General features: G+C 36.8%; 1 protein-coding gene across 1 annotated transcript in view; it reads left to right on the top strand.

The window, feature by feature from the left end:
• Positions 1–1,311: 1,311 nt before the first annotated feature.
• Dach2 (dachshund family transcription factor 2) overlaps positions 1,312–21,411 on the top strand; it is a 579,439-nt gene continuing 559,339 nt past the window's right edge. The window contains exon 1 of the mRNA XM_070040108.1: positions 1,312–1,988. Coding sequence (XP_069896209.1) covers positions 1,483–1,988 — 506 coding nt within the window. The 5' untranslated portion in view covers positions 1,312–1,482. The remainder of the gene's footprint in view (positions 1,989–21,411) is intronic.

Here is a 21,411-nt window from a genome sequence, read left to right as displayed (position 1 = left end):
TAGGTAAAACCAGAGTTGAATAAAATTCAGCAAATTTCCAAAATTGTTTATGTTCTGGAAAAATATCAGAGAGATTGCTTTACCAACCTGGTTTGCAATTGTTTGTAAAGAAATGAAGCCTAGATTTTGTTTACTGAATAACTTCCAGCCTCTACTAGAGAACAGCAGAGGAATTGCCTTTCAGAAAACCAGAACCTTGACAAATTTCATAAGGTGATATGGCCACCATATGCTGTGAGAAAAACACCACACCTTTTCTCCAGAATGTACCCTATGTGTACATTTTGCTTGTTTTGAATTTGTGGAGTAATTTTCTGCATTTGATAAGTGGGGAAAGGAATCTTCATCTATGTCCTAGGACACGAAGCCTTTCAAATCACTGGACCAAGCACTGAACCTTTAAGACCTATGGGGCAGAAAGGAAAATGACATATTTCAGAGTGTAAACTCTCATCCTTTTCTCATATTCTATAGTTACTGTTTTGAGATCTTAATAAATTTTTCCTGTCATTTTAGTGGGGGTAGGGCAAGATGGTCAATTCCAAATCTGAGGGATGAGAACATAACAAGGTAAGGCTGTGCCAGAACAGTAATGGAAACACTGCAAAGCTAGGAGCACAACTGCCATCCACAATCCAAGTCTGTTTTCCCAAAGTGGTTACAGGTTTTCCACCTAGCTGCCTGTCAAAAGCAGGTGAGCTACTCACAACTCTGATCTGAGTAAGACCTGATTTTGGAGGAGGGTTCCTCCTTGCGTTGGCTCTGGGAGATTTATTTGTTTTCCAAGTGCATTAGGTGGGCCGGAGCAAAGCTAAGGGGTTACATCTGGAGTCTTTAACACTGGAGTCTTTCTCCTGGAAGCTAGGTGAAGCTACCTTTTAGCTGGGATGCAGAAGTGGAAGGAAAAGGATAACAAGTCATCTTCAGGAGTCTGGCTTTGTGTTCCCCATCCTACAAACGTGGGGTTAGGAGAGGATGGGGTCAGAGCATAGTCCACTTTGAGAGCACTAGGTAACAAAAATTGGCCATTTTCTGAGGAGTCTGAGCTGCCAGAAGCGGAGGGATCAAAATGCTGGTTTCCTCCTCTCCATCTCCATTCACTAGCAAGCCCCGAACCGCCTCAGGTAGCCACAGGCTGGCCTGGGAGTCTCCACCTCCTCGCTGGCGGCAGCCAGTCGGCGTGCTCGGGCGTCAAGAAGGTGGGGCCCATTGGCTGAGGGGTGCTGCCAGTCTCGGGAGGGGGTGTGGTGGGGTGGGGACTTGTGCCACCGCGGGTCCGGACTGCTCACTGTTTGCAGGGTGGTGGGAGAGCCTAGAGCAAGGGCAGGGCTGCTGGAGACTTGCGAACAGTTTAGATAGAGCAAGAACGCGCCCGAGAGAGCGAGCGAGCGAGCGAGCAAGAGTGACAGAGTGCTAGGGGACCTAGAGGACTCAGGAAGACAGAGCGAGGGCCTAAGGACCCACGGTAGAGACAGAGTGACCATGGCTGTCTCTGCACCTCCGGTGATCTCTGCAACTTCCAGCAGCGCTGGCGTCCCGGGGGGCTTATTTCGGGCCGATCCCTTGTATTCGACTTCTGGAGAGCCCCCTCGACTAACCCCTAACATGATCAACAGTTTCATGGCTAATAATCACAGCGGCAGTGGAGGGATTGGTAGTGGCAGCGGTGGCAGCGGCAACTCCAACGCTAACACCAACGAGTGCCGGATGGTCGACATGCACGGGGTGAAGGTGGCTTCCTTCTTGATGGATGGCCAGGAATTGATCTGCCTGCCGCAAGTGTTTGATCTTTTCCTTAAACACCTGGTTGGGGGGTTGCACACAGTATACACCAAGCTGAAGAGACTGGACATATCCCCCGTGGTGTGTACTGTGGAGCAAGTCCGTATCCTCCGCGGGCTGGGAGCCATCCAGCCGGGGGTGAACCGTTGCAAACTCATCACCAGGAAAGACTTCGAAACTTTGTTCACCGATTGCACCAATGCCAGGTGAGACACTATTTTCTCTACTCGCTAGTTTCTCTCACCCCTTTGCCCTCTTTTGCATGTCTCATTCAACTTTGTAGAGAGTCAGAACTAGCTTGCCTCTTCATGCTGTAAATCGCTGAGGAAAGAAGACTAGAAGGACTCATTAATTGCAAGTCCTATTTCTAGTCTGTGCTCAGTGGCAGGGCTCGGGGTTAAAAAAAAAAAAAGTCCTGCATAAAACTTAACTTTGCAGTCGTCTACTGAAAACTTTCCAGCCCTTCGCTCATATCTTGCATGGCTTTTTTTTTTTTTTTTGACCGCTTGTGATTATTTGTTAATTTGGTTTTCTTTCCTGCTCCTTTGTGGCCACACGGGTCGGATAGGTTTCCTCCTAAACATAACACTAGGGGTTTGGGGAGCGTGTGTGTGTTGGCGGGGGGAGGGGGGCTGGGAGGGGGGTGGCTGGCTGAGCTGTAAAATTGGGCTCCTGAGCTGGCCATGGGAGATTCAGAGAGTCGGAAGTTTAGAATCCATCCCTGAGGGTGATTTGATCCCCATCCTGTGTGTTTGTTGTGTTAGTGTGTGGAATGAGTGTTGTTGTTGTTGTTGTTGTTGTTGTTGTTGTTGTGTGTGTGTGAGAAGAGAGAGAGAGAGAGAGAGAGAGAGAGAGAGAGAGAGAGAGAGAGAGAGAGAGAGAGAGAGAGAGAGAGAGAGAGAGAGAGAGAGAGAGGGAGAGAGAGAGAGAGAGAGGGAGAGAGAGAGAGAGAGAGAGAGAGAGAGAGAGAGAGAGAGAGAGAGAGAGAGAGAGAGAGAGAGAGAGAGAGAGAGAGAAAGAACGTAAGTGCGTGTAAGGAGGAGTGTACATGCCTGCTGCGCAAAGCTCCCTGATGCATGGTACAGGAAAGTAGTTTTGAATCTTCTATCTTAAAAACAACGACGACCGATGCTGCTTTCCCTTTTGGGCTATCTGCAGAGGGTGATATGGGGCATGAAATGCCGGGCTGGGGCTGGGACTGGAGGGTTGGTATGGAAGTTAGCAGTTTTTGTAGAGATGGTTTGAGCACTTCTCCCTAGGTAAACAGTGGAATGGATCCCATTTCTCTAAAGAGGATTATTTAGCTGATAATGACTACCTTCCTTGGCTCACATCATAGTTTAGAAACACATTAGGGAGTAAGTGTACATGTGCATATCAGAAACACACTGTGTTCAATGCTTTGAATACAAGGAAAAGAAATAACATTCAAGAATATTTGACTTTTAAAATACCCATGAATTAATCTTGCTAGTGTTCACTCCATCTCCAGTCTTCTGTTAATACCTATTAGAAAAGTACAAATGTGATACCTGCGATTGGTATACAAATGGAGAAATCATCATCTGAGCCAAGGATTTTGCTGTGGAACAGCACTACTATTTATTGTCTTGCAGAGAACTTCTGCTTAAGTACACTGTTTCACAAAGCAACTTTAAATAATGAACTAAAACAAAAGCTGTAACTCAGTTGCCACATCTGTTGTAAAATGCAAATTGCTATGTTTAGTTGAACAATATTGCCAAGTTGGAGACAAACTGTTGCTTACTGCTACAGTAAGATAATGCTACAGAACTTACAAAAGAACATTTCCTTTTTCTTTTAAGTGTTCTTCTGTGTTCAAGCAATTGAACAGACACTTGTTCCTATGAGAACTTGTACCTGATTCATATTTAGGGCTTACAAACCTGGTTTATTAGATCAGGTTTTCTTAAGGAAGACAGATGACCTTAAAACACAAAGGATAACAGCCTCATTCAATAAAGCAAGCAATTATGGGTGGAAAGGGTAGAAGAAAATTTTATTTTGATCACAAAACATTTTACTAATGACACAAACTCGATGCTTTCCTAGGGATGGAGGCCTGTCTTATTTATTTGTTATTATTCAAATATACTCACCCCTAAATAATTGCACACAGGGAAATCTATCCTCTTAGGAACTTTCTCTTTCCTCTCTCCTTCCTCCTCCTCTCTTCCTTCTCTAGCCCTCTTCCTCACCTCCCTATTCTCCTTTCTCCCCCTCCCCCTCTCAAAATTTCTCATTCATAGAGTGATCAATTCTTACACATAGGAAACATTTCCTCCTGAATAATTAATTTATACTGAGAAAAATCTATGTTTCCCTTAAAAGTACACACATTAACATTTCATTGTGACTTTTTATACCTTCCTCTGTAAATAGAAACTTTATTTTTAGTTAGAGGAACTTACCAAAATGAAAAAAAAGATAAATTATTCTGCATTCAAAGGCAGATGCACCTCTTCTACTTTTGGACTCTGCTACAATATATTTAGAGGTTATTTTAAATCTGATTAAGAGAAAATTCATATCAGTATTTACATAGCTAACTTTTTTGCTTGAGTTAGTTTGTATATTTACATGTTTGTAGGTCAAAGAAACATTGAATATGGAGGAAGAAGTATTTGTAAAATGATGCATGTACCTTCTATTGTACTTTTTCTTCATGGGTCTTTTATTAAACATGTTTTATACAATATATTACAAGTATTTCAATATATAGTGGTAAAAATATGAAATTTATTAGATTGTAGGGATACAATCCATAAATGAAGATGAGAGGAACTACTAGAAAGAAACATACATGGCAAATTTAGATGGGAAACCACTGATAATCTCTGAAAATTTTAACTAATAGTAATATAAATAGCATAACATTTTCAGATTTTATAGATGCAAATACCCTCATTGACATGATAAAAATGATAGAATATGATAATGTTTAAACAAGATGCTTCATGGCTTTGGCAACATTATTTCTAGAAATATGTGTAAAAATCATTCAATTTTGTATTGTCAAATGAAAGTTACAAGTAGCATTTAGATCAACATTATTTCTATGGCTTTAAAAGCCTTTAAAAAAGACTTTCAAATTCTGCTAAAAGGAAAATGAGATGTGTAAAGAGGATAAAGGTCCAACATAGACAATGGAAGGGAGATGATACATTACACCAGTGAGAGATATGAGATGCAGGAAAAGAGCAGAATATTGCCACCAGAAGGAAAAGGTGCAGGAAAAGATCCTGTAGAGATGCCCAAAGAGGACGGATGATGTTAATACTGGAGACCTGGAGAAACAAGGTTGGCCTTCAGGACTGATGACTTCTTGCTGCTTCTAGCTAAAGGTGAGGGGGAGGAAAGTAGAACCCCAAAAAGTACATGTTCAATTAAGTAGAAAATTTCACAGGCTATTCTTATTTGAAAGAAGAGCGTCATCTTCATCTCTTGATAGATACATTGTCCTAATACATTCATGAGTAAAAAACTATTTGTAATGGTGTTATTGATAATTTTCTTGCATAATCTCTTCTCAACTTCTATGTCAAATATGTGGGAGAGACTACCTGTTCTGTCTGACAGGGTGTGTTTTAAATTTAGAATGTTTTTAGTGCTCTCTTTGAGTATACAAATGTACCATTTCTAAATTGCTCTTCTTCAGAACTTGATTTGGTTCAGTGCACATTTTTATTAATGTGCATGAAGAAAAGTGAATGAGTAAATTTTTTCTATGATTACTTTGTGATCAGACAAAAGTCACACTAAGATCTCTGCCAATGCCTTTTATTTTAGTTAATTACTGAAATATTTAAAGTTGTCTTCTCAGAAAAGAAGCTGGAAAATAATATATGCTTCAACTGCTAAAGAACAGTACAACTAAAACTCTTGACAACTCAGTGTACTATTAGGTAAGTCAAGTTTTCCATTACTGCACTTTTAAAGGGCTATGAAATATTTTCCTTTCATGCCCTTTACCCTAAAAAATACTATAGGGAATTATTTAGATAATTAAAAATGATGAAAAGACACAAAACCAAATGAGAATTATGTCTTTGTTTTTGTAAGCACTATCATGTTGGTTTAATTTCTTGAACAAGAAAACTTGTAATTTATATTCTCATTCTTTATGCATTGAGATGTGTTTATTAAGTTCTCTTAAGTTTATTAGTGGCAAAATGCTAAATCAAAATTGGTTTCTATTAAATAGGAAAATCAACCACACTTTAGTAGTATCTCTTTCTATGTACCTGTCTGCATAAAAGTAACTGTCAGGTTGCATGATCGGCATTTGATTTTGTTTGAGGAGCAACTGATTAAATGCTATTCAGTCACTTAAATGCAGTTGAATAGATGCTTGATTAAGTACATATATGATTAGGAAACATTTTAATAATTATTTAGAGATATGACTCAACATAAAACAAATAAAATTCAGTTTAAAAATTAACATTCAAAATGTTTCAGTTATTTTGACAGAATAGAAACATGATGTGCTTTGATAGAAAACAACTTATGCAAATTATAATAATATTAAAATATTTTAAATTACTTTTAAATTCTAGAAGTATGATTATTGTCAGCAGTGGATAAGTTTCACTTTGTATTAACACTTGATGAATATTGTATGTTTCATGAGCCATACAGTGTAATATACTTTACTCTGAAAACTGACATTTTGCTTTTGCAGTAAAGTTAAATATCATAAAATCTTAAATAACTTATAAAACTTTACTGGGCTAATATTTTGTATTATTTATATTTTCAGAAATGGTCAAAAGGTTCTAGAAGTGAATCTGAGCAGTAAATTCAGATATTTTATTCCACAAGGTTAGTCATATTGTCTGCTAAAAGCAGTCACATAGTCAACAATGCTGTGTTTTTATTAGATGATTGAGGTCAGGATTATATTGAAAGCAATGGAGTCATATGCCAATGTACTGAACTTTCATGTGTACATAAATTTAATATATGTACTTATATATTAGCAATGATTTTGCATTTATGTAAATACTTTAGCTAGCATTAATATTGCTCCAAACACTTATTTATGTATACTACATTAAAAATGATCATGACATTATAGAATACATCTCTGGATTTTTATGTATAATAAATATTTATCTTAATATCATATAAGAATGATAAAGAATTAGGCTGTATTTGTCTTTAAATATAAATGCTTTATGTGATCTCAATTTTAGAGGTTATCAAATAAGAATGATTTGACTCTTTTTAAATAAACTTATTCTCTATCTTAATGAAATACATAATCATTTTCAAGACACTTCACACAAACAAAATTGTGAGAAGCCCAATCACAACCACAATATATTATATTCTGACATTGGGATCCCGGTGGCATTTTACCTTGTGTGTGTAAGATATACATTATATCTTAGTATACTCACTCTGTACATTTCAAATTTATATCAAACCAAGTTTATTGATCCAAAATTAAAAAAAATGTTTTTAAGGAAAGACATCAAACCTTTCCCCCAAAGCAAAACAATTAGGTATTAATGATATTCTTGTTGCATATTCAAAAGGTCTTTGGTAGCGTTTTTTCTTCCCTTTTTTCCCTTTCACCATCTCGACCTGCAGAACTCTTCATGTCACTTCAGATCACATAATTCTCCAAAGATAAAACAACATTTAAACACATTTGCTTTGGAAAGGAAATTGAGCATTTGCACCCAATAAGCCTGATTGTGGAACTGCATGCAAATTGTGTTTTGATTTATCTCTTTTACACTTTTTTTCCATTTGAATTGATCTTGCATTAATTTCACCAAGCGGTTCTGTGAGGCTGCAGATGTTGCCCTGTGTTTAATAAATCAATGAGACAGATCTGAATGAATCACTTCAGATGGATTCTCTGCTCGGTTTGATGTCTAGATGTTATTCTTAGCTTGTTATCATGACAGATGCATTAATGTTCCCATACACTGCCTGCAATGTCAAAGAGATTGAAGCTTTTAAAGTGGCGGCATCCCTTTTTTCATTTTCTGCTAGAACAACTAAATTTATTTTACTTAGAAATCAGGAAAAATAGCACAGAAAGCATAAGATGTTTTCATGAGAAAGACTTGTACTATTCACGCTATATTGTTAACTCTTCTGAAATGGTGGAATCAATGTATTTATTATATACCTAAATATAGTATAGCTGCTGAATAGTGCCTCCACATTAATATTTAATCACAGTAGGAAAAATGAGAATTAGTGATATGTGATTGGGACACATTGCATGTGTCACTATAAATAGAATAATGCTGCACCTAAATTGATTACAGAACGGTGTTAGTTTTTAAATCTCTACTAATAAGCTTTTTTGTTGGCCTAATATAGCTGCAATATACCCTTACCCAAGGATTTGGAACTCAGTGATAGCTTAGTCATTGTGTATGTAATATTTCATCAATTTGTGATACTGAATTTCTTAGAAAATTAATTTAGTATGTGTACTCTCAGTATTGCAAAAGCAAACATGCAGGAACCATAAGAGTTACCATTATACTTTAATTTCTTAGACTACAAAAGAGCATATAACCCTAAAAGGAACTTGGATCAGTCTACTGAAATCTACTTACCTGCATTAAGTAGCATAACTATCGTACTTCATTTCTTTAAAAATTTTTTATTGTGAAAGTGATATACAGAATGTTTACACTTACATAAGTCAGGTAATGAGTACATTTCCATTTGAACAGTGTCAACCCTTCTCTCATTCTCTCTCTCATACTTCATTTCATTTAATCCATTGCTTCAATCCATCTGATTTGAGAAAGAAACAATGCTGATAATTGATCCAGAACATTTATTTAATATTGTAGGTGATACAATTAAATTAATAATATCCAATATTTAAAAATGCAAAATTTTAAAAGAAGAGTCCATTTCTTTGTTCAACTTTCTGAAGAATATACACACATTAAAAAAATCAGCCTTTAAGACTAGGATGATAGCTCAGTTGATAGAATACTTGCCTAGTGTGTATAAAGCTGTGTGTTTGATCCTTATCAGAATTCACACACACACACACACACACACACACACACACACACACACACAATCAACTTTGAAAATAGACCCTCTTTATAGGCTTTTACAGTATTCCTTAGCCATAATTTTATTGCTACTTTTATTAGAATAAGACTAGAAACATTGTTAGATCTTGATATTTAGATCTCACATTCTTCAGGAAAAATTTTATCTTCAGTGTTAGGATATCTTAAAGCTTAGGATATATGTTCTTCCCTATAACAGAGTTCAAAGAGAAGTTTACTATGAACTTCAATAAAGTATTGAGCATTAGTTAAATTCCTTTTTCAAATTTGGTTTAAGATACACATGTCTTGATGATGTGATCTCACCTCATCCTTCTTTACTGCTGTATACATGATAATTGGTGAAATTCTTAAACTGAGATTGTGAATATTAAGATGTAATACAAATTTTTGTACAAAGTAGAATATAACACAAAGAGAAAATTGTTATCTTTATCAGTTCCCATCCTGATCACATGAAAAAAGAACTGATTTCATTACATAAAACAAAGCTTTGAATTTATAATAGTTTTGGGGGAATTAGTTTGAACTCCAGTAATGTGGTGAATTTCATTAAGACTGATAATGTATATATATTATGCATCTAATTCACATTTGCTGAATGAAGACAGTACAACCCATCACACACAAGATACACACAGACACACTCATTCCTTTAATCAGAATTCTTTGCAGCAATGGCTGTTTTTTAAAAATCAGTTATATAAGAAATAGTTACATACACTATTCAGTTATTAGAAAGATACAATCCCAAATTTGTAACCCTGGTGAAAAACCATTTATAATATAATAAACCTTTCACAAATACACATGTAAAGATATCAAAATTTAATATGTGAGACTAGAACGCTTTAAAGAAATATAGCGTATAGAAAGTATGACTTCTTGTTATTTCATTTCAGTGAAAACACAGAGGGAGATGATTATGAATAGGCAAGAATTAACAAATAAAGCCTAATGGCATAAAATGATTCTCAGTGATTTCAATTTATACTGCTTGATATCAGCAGTAATGCTTGTGGCAGTTGACTTGTGATACTTGCTTTCAAACAGTATGTGCTTATTTATCCAAAGGGACTTGATAAGATGATAGTTTTTTCTCTCTTGTTTCTAGAGTTTATGAATAGAAACAAATGCATATTAAGAAAAATGATTTAATATTTTCCTGAATAATCTGAAGACTCAAATCAAATTCAAACTCAAATTTGCATGGAATATTCTCCCTAACATCCAATTAAAGAAATAATTTAGTTCTTTCAGGTGTAATTAATTTTCAAGAGTAAAATTTCCTTTCATCTGGGACCCCTGAGGTTGAAACTACTAATGTCTATGTACTATTTTGACCCAATATAATTACTTGGTTTATTAGAGCAAATTGTAGCAAAACCTTTGTATTTGCTCTACTGGAAAAAATATACAGCACAGGAAAGTTAAAAAAAATAATGAACCACAATATTTTTTATTGCTATAAAACTTTTTACTTTTGTACAAGTTGACTGGTTAATAGCATCTAATGTAGTATGTATGTTAAGGTATAAAGCATTCAGTTGCGATCATCCAATGATCCTATTGGTTTTCTGGCAACTACTAGCTGCTGACTGCATTTGGGCTACTTTTAGTCTATCTGCTATTTATGTGATGGGTTAAAAAGAAAAAAAAAGTAATATTGATCTGTCTCTGGATTAAAATTTGAAATGGGCAACAGCCTGAACACAAAAGGCTTTTTTTTATGATTTCTCAGCTTGCCATTGATCTCCTAGTTTTATTGCATTCATTATTTATTAAAAGAATTTGCAAGCTAAACATAACGTTAAGCTAGTTTGCACACAGGGACCGCACTTAGGAAATTGAATGGAAATTGCATTAGAGATGAACATCTGTGCTATTTTTCCACTTATGTGTTTATGGGTTTGTATAAAAGGTGTATTGGATTAACAGTTATAACCATTATAGCTTATAGCAATATGTTAGATTCTGAGCTTTTAGTTGTTTTGGAAGAAGTGTGTCTTTCACATTTTTCTAAGATGCATAGTACTGTTGTCACAAACAGTTATTTGAGCACATTATTTTTGCTATTACTCTACTGTTAATGCGTTAATTACATTATCAGTGGTGTGGGACTCCATTGCACTAAAATTTAAAACATTTTAGAACCATAATTATCATATAGGATTGTGTTATCTCAATAGGTTTTGGCAGTAGGGTACTTAGGTTCAGTTAGCACAATACCTGTTTTAAGAACTGTGAGTTAAATGGCATGTTAAAATCCACTACATTCACAGAATCTAGATTAAAAACTTTATTATGACAATTCATAAAATTTTTTGTAGATGTATATTAGGGGTTCATCCTTCTGAAAGTATACTTAATGTAGAAATACTGAAGATGTCTGCTGTACAACATAACATGATAGTGGGCTTACCTTAAGATATGGTTCCTCTCTGGAGTTCAAGGGGAATTTAATTATATAAACTCTAAGTGTCAACACCTGCAAATTTTCTTGAAAACATACCCTAGGCCTCATTGACTACCATTTTTGCTGTATTGTTTTCAGTCAGTAGACACCTGGAAAAATCATTTCTATTTATTCAAATTTTGGAAATTTTTTGTGTGTTGTGGGGCTTGAACTCAGGGCCTGGGTGCTGTCCCTGAGCAATTTTGCTCAAGGGTCATGTTCTACCATTTTGAGCCACAGGGTCACTTCTGGTTTTCTGGTGGTTAATTGGAGACAAGAGTGTCATGAATGTTCTTGCCTTGGTTGTTTTTGAACCTCAGTCCTCAGATCTCAGCCTCTTGAATAGCTAGATTACAGGCATGAGCCACAGAGGAGGAGGGGGACTCAATTTAAATAAAATTAAAAATCTTAAGAATCATTTTATCTCACAATTGATTACATAGGTTATGATGGCATCTGTGTGTTTGCATGTGTGTGTGTGTGTGTGTGTGTGTGTGTGTGCATGTACACTGTGTGTGTGTGCCCAACCACTTTAAAGGGTACTCTGTGGTTCTGACAGTGGTCTACATGCTGGGAACAGAGTAAATGAAACAATTGATACTTGCATGGACTTACATTATGCAGTCATTCTATCTTTAGCTCGAGCATATCAACCACAATACTTCTTCATTATATTCAGTAAATTTTTGAATCACACAGACTTTACTGTATTATCAAAAATCCTTAAATTTCATTTCCCTCGTGTGTTCCATTAGTACACACTAGAATCTTTGTTTAGATTTATGCTAGAGTAGTTTAGCTAAAACAGTAAGAGTTATTTAACATGAAATTGTTGGTCTTAAAAATATTAAGTTAATGGGCTGGGATGTAGCTCAGTGGCAAAGCGCTTGCCTAGCAAGTGCAACGTCCTGGGTTCGATCCCCAGTACCAAAAAAAAAGAAAAGACAAAAAAATATATATTAAATTAACTAGAGGCTTGTGGCTGAAGCCTGTAATTCTAGCTACTTAGAAGGTTGGGGAGGATTGATGTTTCAAGCTAACCCCCAGGCAGGAAAATCAGCGAGACTCTTATTTCCAATTAAACACAAAAAGCTGGAAGTTGAGCTGTGGCTCAAGTGGTAGAGCACTACTAGCCTTGAGCACAAAAGCTCAGGGCAGTTCCTGGGCCCAGAGTTCAAGCCAAAAAAATGATATAAAAAAATAAAAAGCTTACTTTCATTTATGTTAAGATTTTAAAGTAGTTAGATGTCCAGTCTTCTGGTATCATTTGTTTCATATGTGGTCTTTTACAGTATTATATTTTAAAAACTGAAACAGATGTGAAAGGGTTATTTGTTTTTGTCCATTCAGAATATATTGGCCCTTAAATGCATTATATTTAAATGTAACCAACTTTGGAAAATAAATTTATTCACAGATATAAAATTTGACATTTGATAGTAAGTTGGCTGCTTTGAAAGTAGTCTGTAATCTGCTAAATTTCTAAATTTGTTTTGCAGAAAAATTTATGATGACCCTTTAGGGTTTTATTTGCGGAAGACAAAAGGGGAGTTCATTCGTAGAAAAAAATATTACATAGTAGATTTTATGCATAATATACAAGCTTTTTGCCTCAATTTATAAGCCAATTAGATCACTAAGTTTCAACAGATACCATATAGCTATAATATAAAATAATTTTCTATTCACTTATGTCAACTAATATTTAATTACAGCTTACTATATTCAAGGCTACTTGTGAAGAAGAAAGTAGTGTCTTAGGAATTATCTGCATTTTTAGTGTTTCCTGCCCAGATAACCTAAGAGTTTTATTGGCTGCATCGTTAATTATCAGCCTACAGTTTAAGAAGGAACAACTGTTGATATAAATAGTTCAAAATAAAGATTTTGGCTGGGCACTGGTGGCTCATGCTTGTAATTGTAGCTACTCAGTAGGTTGAGATCTGAGGATCACAGTTCAAAGCCAGCCCAGGCAGGAAAGTCCATGAGACTCTAATTAATCACCTGAAAACTGGAAGTGGCACTATGGCTCAAAGTAGTAGAGCACAAACCTTGGGCAAAAATGCTCAGGGACAGCATCCTGAGTTCAAGTCCCACCACTGATAAAATAATTGCACTGCATTATAAAGTGTTCTTAGAATACACAAATGTTTAAATATATCCTGTATATCCCAATATTAAAATTTGCTTACATTTTATTAACATTCACTGGTCATGACAGATGATCAACTAGAAACATGTGAATAGAATATGAAATGAAATTATTCACGTAAAATATTAGTAGTGAGAAAAGCAAAAAGGCACATACAATCCACATGCCATGGGTAATGACTGAACTGGATCATGTATGTTAATGATCACTTGGTATATTTTGTTAAATATATTAGTTGTGGAAGGATGTATGGTCTTAATGGATACAGAAGTACTCATTATAGGTTCTTTTTTGTTTTTAAATTTTATTTTATTTTATTTGAGAACATACTGTACAGAGGGGCTACAATTACATGGGCAGGATAATGCATACATTTCTTACCAAGCATTGCAGCCTCCTCCTTTGTTTACCCTTCATCTATAGGTTCTTAACAGATCAAAACCTGGAAAACTGCATGAGGCCAGTTTTGGACGTTCATTTTCCTGTGCTGAGAATCCCTAAATTGTCATCTCTGAAAGTTAAATAGATACTTGTCTATATTTGTTAGGACTCATGGCTTTTGGGTTAAAACAAGCTCCCGAGTTAACTCTAAATGAGATTTTTATGAAGGATTTCTATTCTGTGAAGGGAATAATGAATCGTTTTTCAGTTTGAAATTCAGAAAAGAAACATGATCGCAATGGAGGTGATGTTTTGACAAGAGCAGTTTGTTTTGATGATGAACATGTATTGAACATGGAGACCTCTGAAGAGGATGGGAAACATATTTTAGAGCTTTATTGGTATATGTCCATTTGCTAGAGCCACACTCTTATGTTTACAATTGATTTGAATTGGTCCCTGTCAAGGATGGACAGATTTTTCTATTTTAGGGACATGGTCTTTTTTTTGGAGTCTGTGATGTTTCATAAACCCCATTCTTTCAGTCTAGGGCATTTATTCTTGTACTTTACTTCTATTGAATTGAATGACTACTCTGTTGTTCACTCAATTTGGCATGTGTGTGTGTGTGTGTGTGTGTGTGTGTGTGTGTGTGTGTGTGTGTGTGTGTGTGTATGGGCGGGGTTGTTTTGTTTCCAAGAAGCTTTCAGTTTTTTAAAAATGTAAATATAATAAAAGAAACTGTTCTTGTTACCTATTCTATACTGGTGAAACATATCAAAGTGTCTGTTACATATGAATCTATGTTTTATAAAAAGAGGAACAATGGGAGCTGCACAATTTGTTTCTGTGTAACTTTTATAGTTTCTTGATTTTAAAGGCTGGAGGAATATATTTAGCGTCAGTATTAATACAATTCTATTTCAGTATGGATAAAAGTATGAAACTAAGAGAATAGTAGAGAAAATTTGTTAAAAAACTATTTCTCCTAGAAATAAAGAATGGACCATCAATTAGGTAATAGGTGGTAGAAAGTATTTAATGTACTGATAAAGGCTTTTCCACAGAGTTCTAGAATAAATGTTTCTCTTTTCTGGTGTGTGTGTGTGTGTGTGTGTGTGTGAGCGCGCGTGCACACTTGCGCACACCTGTGTGTATGATCAAACCCAGGGTCTTGTTTATACTGTTCATAATCTCTAATACTGAGCCACACCTCCATCCCTTTTAATATCTCTCTCTCCCTCCCTCCATCTCCCTCCCCCTCTCCTCCTCTCCCCCTACCTCCTCTCTCTTTCTTCCTCCCTCCCTCACAGGTCCTGAGGCTTGAACTCAGGGGCTGGGTGCAGTTCCTGAGCTTTCTTGCTCAAGGTTAGTGCTCTACCACATGTGCCACAGCTCACAGCTTCACTTCTGGGTTTTTTGTGGTGTTTAATTGGAGATAAAAGTCCCACAGATTTTCTTGTCTGGGCTGGCTTTAAACCCTGATCCTCAGATCTCAGCCTCCTGAGTAGCTAAGTTTACAGGCTTGAGCCAGCATCCTCCTCCTCTGAATCTCTTTTAATTGGCATTTTATTCTAGTGGTCAGCTTTAAAAGATTCATAGAGAGAAGCATAAAAATATTAATTGTGAATATAAATGAAAATATAATGATAAAATGTGGAAACATTCCATTATAGGACAATTTGTGCATGTCATTAAAGTAATATTCCCTTAATAGTCTTAAGAACATTGCTTGTAATTTTATACAGAGTACACTGACATATCTTTTTTTTTTTTTTTTTGGATCCGGTCATGGGGCCTGAACTCTGGGCCTGGGCACTGTCCCTCAGCTCTTAAGGTCAAAGCTAGTGCTCTACCACTTGAGCCACAGCGCCACTTCTGGCTTTTTTATTTTTGCTTATGTGGTGCTGAGGAATCGAACCCAGGGCCTCACACTTGCAAGGCAAGTGCTCTACCACTGAGCCACCTTCCCAGCCCCTGACATATCTTTTTAAAGTTTCCTTACTATTACTCATTTGTTAGCTTGATTCTACTTTTCCCATACATTTTTGGGACACATGTTGAGTTTTTTTTTTTTTTTTTGGAAAAGGGTTTAGTTTTGCCTTTGGGTATGTGTGTGAAGTTTTTAATGTATTTAATAATAAGTAAGTTTGCACTTTAGGGAATAATTTGAACCACTGCATTGGCGATCATTTAACAGACATTAAAATTTGAATTAAGGAATGCCAAAGTGGCATTTTTGTCATTTTTGGACTTAATAAGTACAATAAAGTTTAAGTACATATAGCATGTCTGTACTCTGAAAATATCTGAAAGCTGAAAATTACTAACAAGGTGTAATAGTTAAAGTTTTACATGTATATACTGGTTTATAGTTTATATAGTGTCTTCACATAGGCTGACACTTATTTATTTATTTATTTATTGGCTGGTCATAGGGCTTGAATTCTGGACCCGGGTGCTGTCCCTGAGCTCTTCAGCTCAAGGCTAGCCTCTAGCACTTGAGCCACAGCGCCACTTCTGGCTTTTTCTGTGTATATGGTACTGAAGAATCAAACCTGGAGTTTCATGCATGCTAGGCAAGCATTCTACCACTAGGCCACATTCCCAGCCCCTAGGCTGACATATTTAATCCTTAGAAGAGAGTGCTTTTATAATTTAGTGGTGAAATTTCTGAATGTTTTACAAACAGATGGCTGATCACTTTACAACAGGACTTTATCACAGGAGAATGGATAAGGGGTTCTCAGAGCTTCCCAGTTTCCACACAAAATCACCTGTCCAGGTATATGTGTGAAAAGGTTTTCAAGGTGTCTTACATAAAGGAGAGTCTTACAAGGCCTAATTTTTAGCAAAGGTTTATTTTAACACAGTAGGTTAAAGGAGGGAGAAAGAGAACCATTTCCTGCTCCTAACACAGGAAATGGAAGTGGAAGACTCAAAGTGCTAACTTATCTGCTTGCCTTTGTTCTTTCTGAGCTAGGGAGTTACCCAATACAGAGGTCTAGGTAACGTTTTTGATAGCCCAGGAAGGTGTTACCTAATATTCTAAAATATGGAGGTATTTCTGGGCCCACTGTAGACAGAGGGACAATTGGTGAGCTTTAAAGCTTCCTATTATCTGGTAACCTTGCTTGCTATCTATCTCTAGCCAGTCAAGGAGAGTTGCCAAGTGTTTACCATAACAAAGGAGAGGGCAGCTCTAGAGAGCTCTGTTTTTGAATTCCCTACTCTTGGATGTTAGCATTTAAATGGAGGGAACTCTTAATTGCTTTGGTAGTTGCTAGGTTTTAATTTTTTAGTCCAGAGCTTTATATATTTGTTAAAAATTACATTATTCCCTTGTCTCCTCACTTATCCATCCTGTCATCATAATTCTGGGGATATCATTTAGTATTACTTAGACTTTTATCACTCAGTGCTAATTCAGCATCACCCATGGTTATAAATGGGGCCTGCAATTCTTCTGAAGAATAATAGTATCATAGCTGCAAAGCTGCTGTCCTTCCTTCGTTCCTTCCTGCCTTCCTTCCCTTTCATCCTTCCTCTCCCCTCTCCCTTTTGAAAGTTCACAGGAAAGGAAACCTGCCACATGGTTCAGGCAGAAAAGAGTTTATTGGGAGTGGGGGTGGGAGAGCAAGCTGGGGGTCTGCAAGAGATGGAGGCACATGCCCACAGAGAGGAAGGAAAAAGAGAAAAACAGGATGGGACTCCTGTTGAACCTGATCATATAGGCAAAGGTGGGAGGTGGGACCACAGTGTATGTGGAAGTGATCTCAGAGCCTGGGGAAGTTGTCATTATGGGAGGGAAGTATAACCAGGGAAGTTCAGGATATGACCTAAGCTGATGAGTAAGTGTAGAGTCTGGGGTCCTTTTCGGATTCACAGTCAGGTGATTGATGGTCAGGTGATTACTGGTTTCAGGCAGGTGAAGAGGAAAGGGGGGGTGGTGGTATTCTCCCAGGCAGACCTAACACCTTCCTTTTTTTTTTGGCCAGTCCTGGGGCTTGAACTCAGGGCCTTGGTACTGGTTCCTGAACTTCTTTTTGCTCAAGGGTAACTATACCACTTGAGCCACAGTGCCACACCACTTCAGCCTTTTCTGTTTATGTGGTACTGAGGAATTGAACCCAGGGCTTCATGCATGCTAGGCAAACACTCTACCACATTCCCAGCCTCTTTTTTTTCTTTTTTTTTGCTTCATTTGCTCAAGGCTAGCACTCTGCCACTTGAGCCACATCACCACTTCTGGGTGTTTTGGAGTAGTTTATTGTTTTATTTTTTATATTTAAATTTTTTTTGGAGTAGTTTATTGTTGATAAGAGTTTCATGGAGTTTCCTGCCTGGGTTGGCTTTGAACCATGATCCTTAGATCTGAGATTCCTTAGTAGCTAGGATTACAGGCTTGAGGCACCAGCACCTGTTTTGTTTTGTTTTGTTTGTTTGTTTTGTCATTTTCCTTTTTGTGTTGGTTCTGGGCATTGAACTGGACCTGGCAGGGTAGTTAGAAAGAGATCATAATGGTACCTTTAATGAATGTTCACAAAGACGCACCATTCTTAGATGGGGAAAAGAACAATGCCTCTGTGTTAATAATGGGGATTGAGGCTCTCCAGAATATGTTTTTGGAGTTTCAAGAAAGGTGTTCTTTCTGGTTATTCTAGTAGAAATAGGTAATCATTTGGGAGAGAAGGCTGGAAAGAAGATGTTGAAAGATGTTAGAAAAGAGGGTTTGAATGTTGTATGGGAATACGATTGTGAGATAGAAGCCACATTTTGAGAGGTCTTTATTATGAAGCCAGCGACTATAGGTGGACACATTTCCCCAGAAAACTTGCAGCCTCAAATACACTTAACACTATTATAAAATTGGGCCATGAGGATAGTAAATCAAAGAAAGAACAGAAAAACAATAACAACAAACGATATCAATTCTAATGGAGCTGAAGAGGGATGTCATGGCACAAAATGGTGGCTGAGCTAGTCATGGGCCTAAATAAGATCATGATCTGGGGCAGGGTCACAGGGAGCTGAAGAGTTCAAAGAGTTCATGGCACAGAACAGGAAGGTCCAGTAACCTAGTCCAAGTCCCCACCCCTGCCTTTAGGAATTCAGTCATCTCCATCACCTAGGGGTGGGACGCCACCTTCATCCACTAAGAAGACAAGACAGAGCCAGTTAGACCAGTGTCTTTATTTCATGAGGAGGAGAAATTGGAATGACATCTGGGTAAGTAAGAACAAACTATTAAAAGGAATTTATTATGATGGCCAGCAACAGTAAATGTCCATTGAGTTTTGTGGTTAATAAATTCAAAATAGTGTGGTTGTATGTTTTTAAATTTTACCATGTAGTAGATTAGCAATGGTGCAAAGTGGGAAAATCATTAGATTTAACAAGAATTGTGTTTTTGCTAAGCAGCAGTAACAAAGTGAGATGGGCAAGAAAGTTGAGGCTTTCTGAAAAACAACAACAATAAAACCCTGGATTATAATGACTAAAACTGCATTTAGAACTCTATAGATAGAAAGAGAATGTCAAGGAAGTGAATTGGTTCAATTAATTTAGGGTTCAATGAATTGGAAGTTATAAAAAAAAGGATAAGAACTTTTTGAACTATGAAGAGTGGACTACAAACTGATCATAGAGGAAGAGGCAGCAAATTAACAATATGCAAATGTATATCCTACATTGTAGTAACTAAGTTTAGGGTATGTCCATAGGCTTGGGTGGGTGAAGTGAAGAGGATAAGACTTTTTAGAATAGAGGAAGAAACTGAAACACCACAGTGTCTTGTTTATGTGTCTTACCTATGTGCACAGTCCTTTTTGTTTTAATGGTCAGCCATGGGGCTTGAACTCAGGGCCTAGGCTCTTTCTTTGAGCTTTTGTATTTAAGGATATCACTCTACCACTTTGAGCAACAGCTCCACTTCTGGTTTTCTGGTGATTAATTGGAGACAAGAGTCTCAGGGACTTTCTTGCCCAGGCTGGCTTTGAACTGCAATCCTCAGATGTCAGTCTCCTGAGTAGCTAAGATTACAGGCTTGAGCCCCTAGTACCTGGCTTAAAAGTTTTAAGGGTTAGTAAATTGGATTTAACATTTTGTGCTGCATATAACAGTGCTACCAGAGTTTGTTTTAAGGCACTTGTAACTTGGTTTCTTTTAAAAAGTATTTTTATTAGCCAAGAGCTGGTATATCCCAAACTTTTATGCCAGGGCTAGCCTTGAATTAAAATCTCCTGATCTGTGTTTTCCAAGTAGCTAGGATTATAGGCTTGAGCCACCATACCCAGCTGAAAATGTTTTACAGGTAATCCCCATGAATTGTGATTCACAGGTTTGAATATTTGTACAGACCCTGGCTTGGCACTAACATGCTGTGCTTTAGCTAAGCTGTCTTTGGAGAATATGGTGAAAAAAATGAACATTTTCTAATTAATTGGAATATTTGCTTAACTTCATGTAGTTTTAACATTGTATCACAATGGGAAATATGCTTAATTTTGTTATAGATTGACTTAATATCAGGAATATTATTGGTCTTATGGTGTGTGATTGTTGATATTGTTAGTATATCACATATTAATGAAGAGTAGATAAAGTTCCTACTTTCATTTTAGCACATTACAATTATTTTTATTTTAATTTTTTGCCTGTCTTGGGGCTTGAACTCAGGGCCTGGGAACTGTATCTGAGCTTCTTTTGCACAAAGCTAGTGCTCTTAACACTTCAAACATAAAGCTTCCTCTACCTTTTTTTGAGTAGTTTGTTGGAGATAAGAGTCTTATGTACTGTCCTTCCTGGGCTGGCCTTGAAGGGCGATACTGGGATCTCAGCCTCTTGAGTAGTTAGGATTACAAGCATGGCTCACTGGCACCCAGCCTTTTAAAATTTTAATCAAATAGTACAAATCTGTTTGACATAGTGCAGAACTAGAAAACAGTCATGGTTCTTTGCATATAGATGGCTCAAAGTGCATTCAAAGTGATAATGAAATCAGTATATACATATATATGCATATGTATGCATGAATGTATGCATATGCATATACATATACACTTACTGTTTTCTGATTCATACATTAACGTCACATGGAAGCTACTTGCCCTAGTCACCACTTCTCACACCTTTTCTTTGACTTCTCTTGGGATTTCTGTGACCTTGGCGATATAAAGATGAAGAAATAAGCTTTAAATCAGGTTCTCATGTGAAATCATTCTAGAGCAAATCTAAGAATTTAGTTATCTCAATCTTAATTCCTGGCTAATTACCTATGAAACGAATTTGCTCTGGTGAGGCTTGCCCAGTCACTCACCTGGCATCTTAATAGAGTAGTTGGGAAATAGGATTTGGTCAGCATTTGCAAACTCCCATTAGAACCTGCCACTGATTCTGAGTGAGTTTTAATTTCTGCAGCTGGAGAGTAACAAGGGAAGCCAGATGTAGTAACATCTGCTATTAAGACTCTAGTTTAGTTGGGGGAAAAGGCAATTTTATTGTCACAATTTGATTTTAGATCTATTGGGTTGACTTAAAAATCTCATTTCCCCTAT

Source organism: Dipodomys merriami, unplaced genomic scaffold (assembly GCF_024711535.1).
Source record: "Dipodomys merriami isolate MVZ:Mamm:240054 unplaced genomic scaffold, mDipMer1.0.p SCAF_3, whole genome shotgun sequence".
NCBI classification, from domain to species: domain Eukaryota; kingdom Metazoa; phylum Chordata; class Mammalia; order Rodentia; family Heteromyidae; genus Dipodomys; species Dipodomys merriami.
This window is presented reverse-complemented; position numbering and strand designations above follow the sequence as displayed.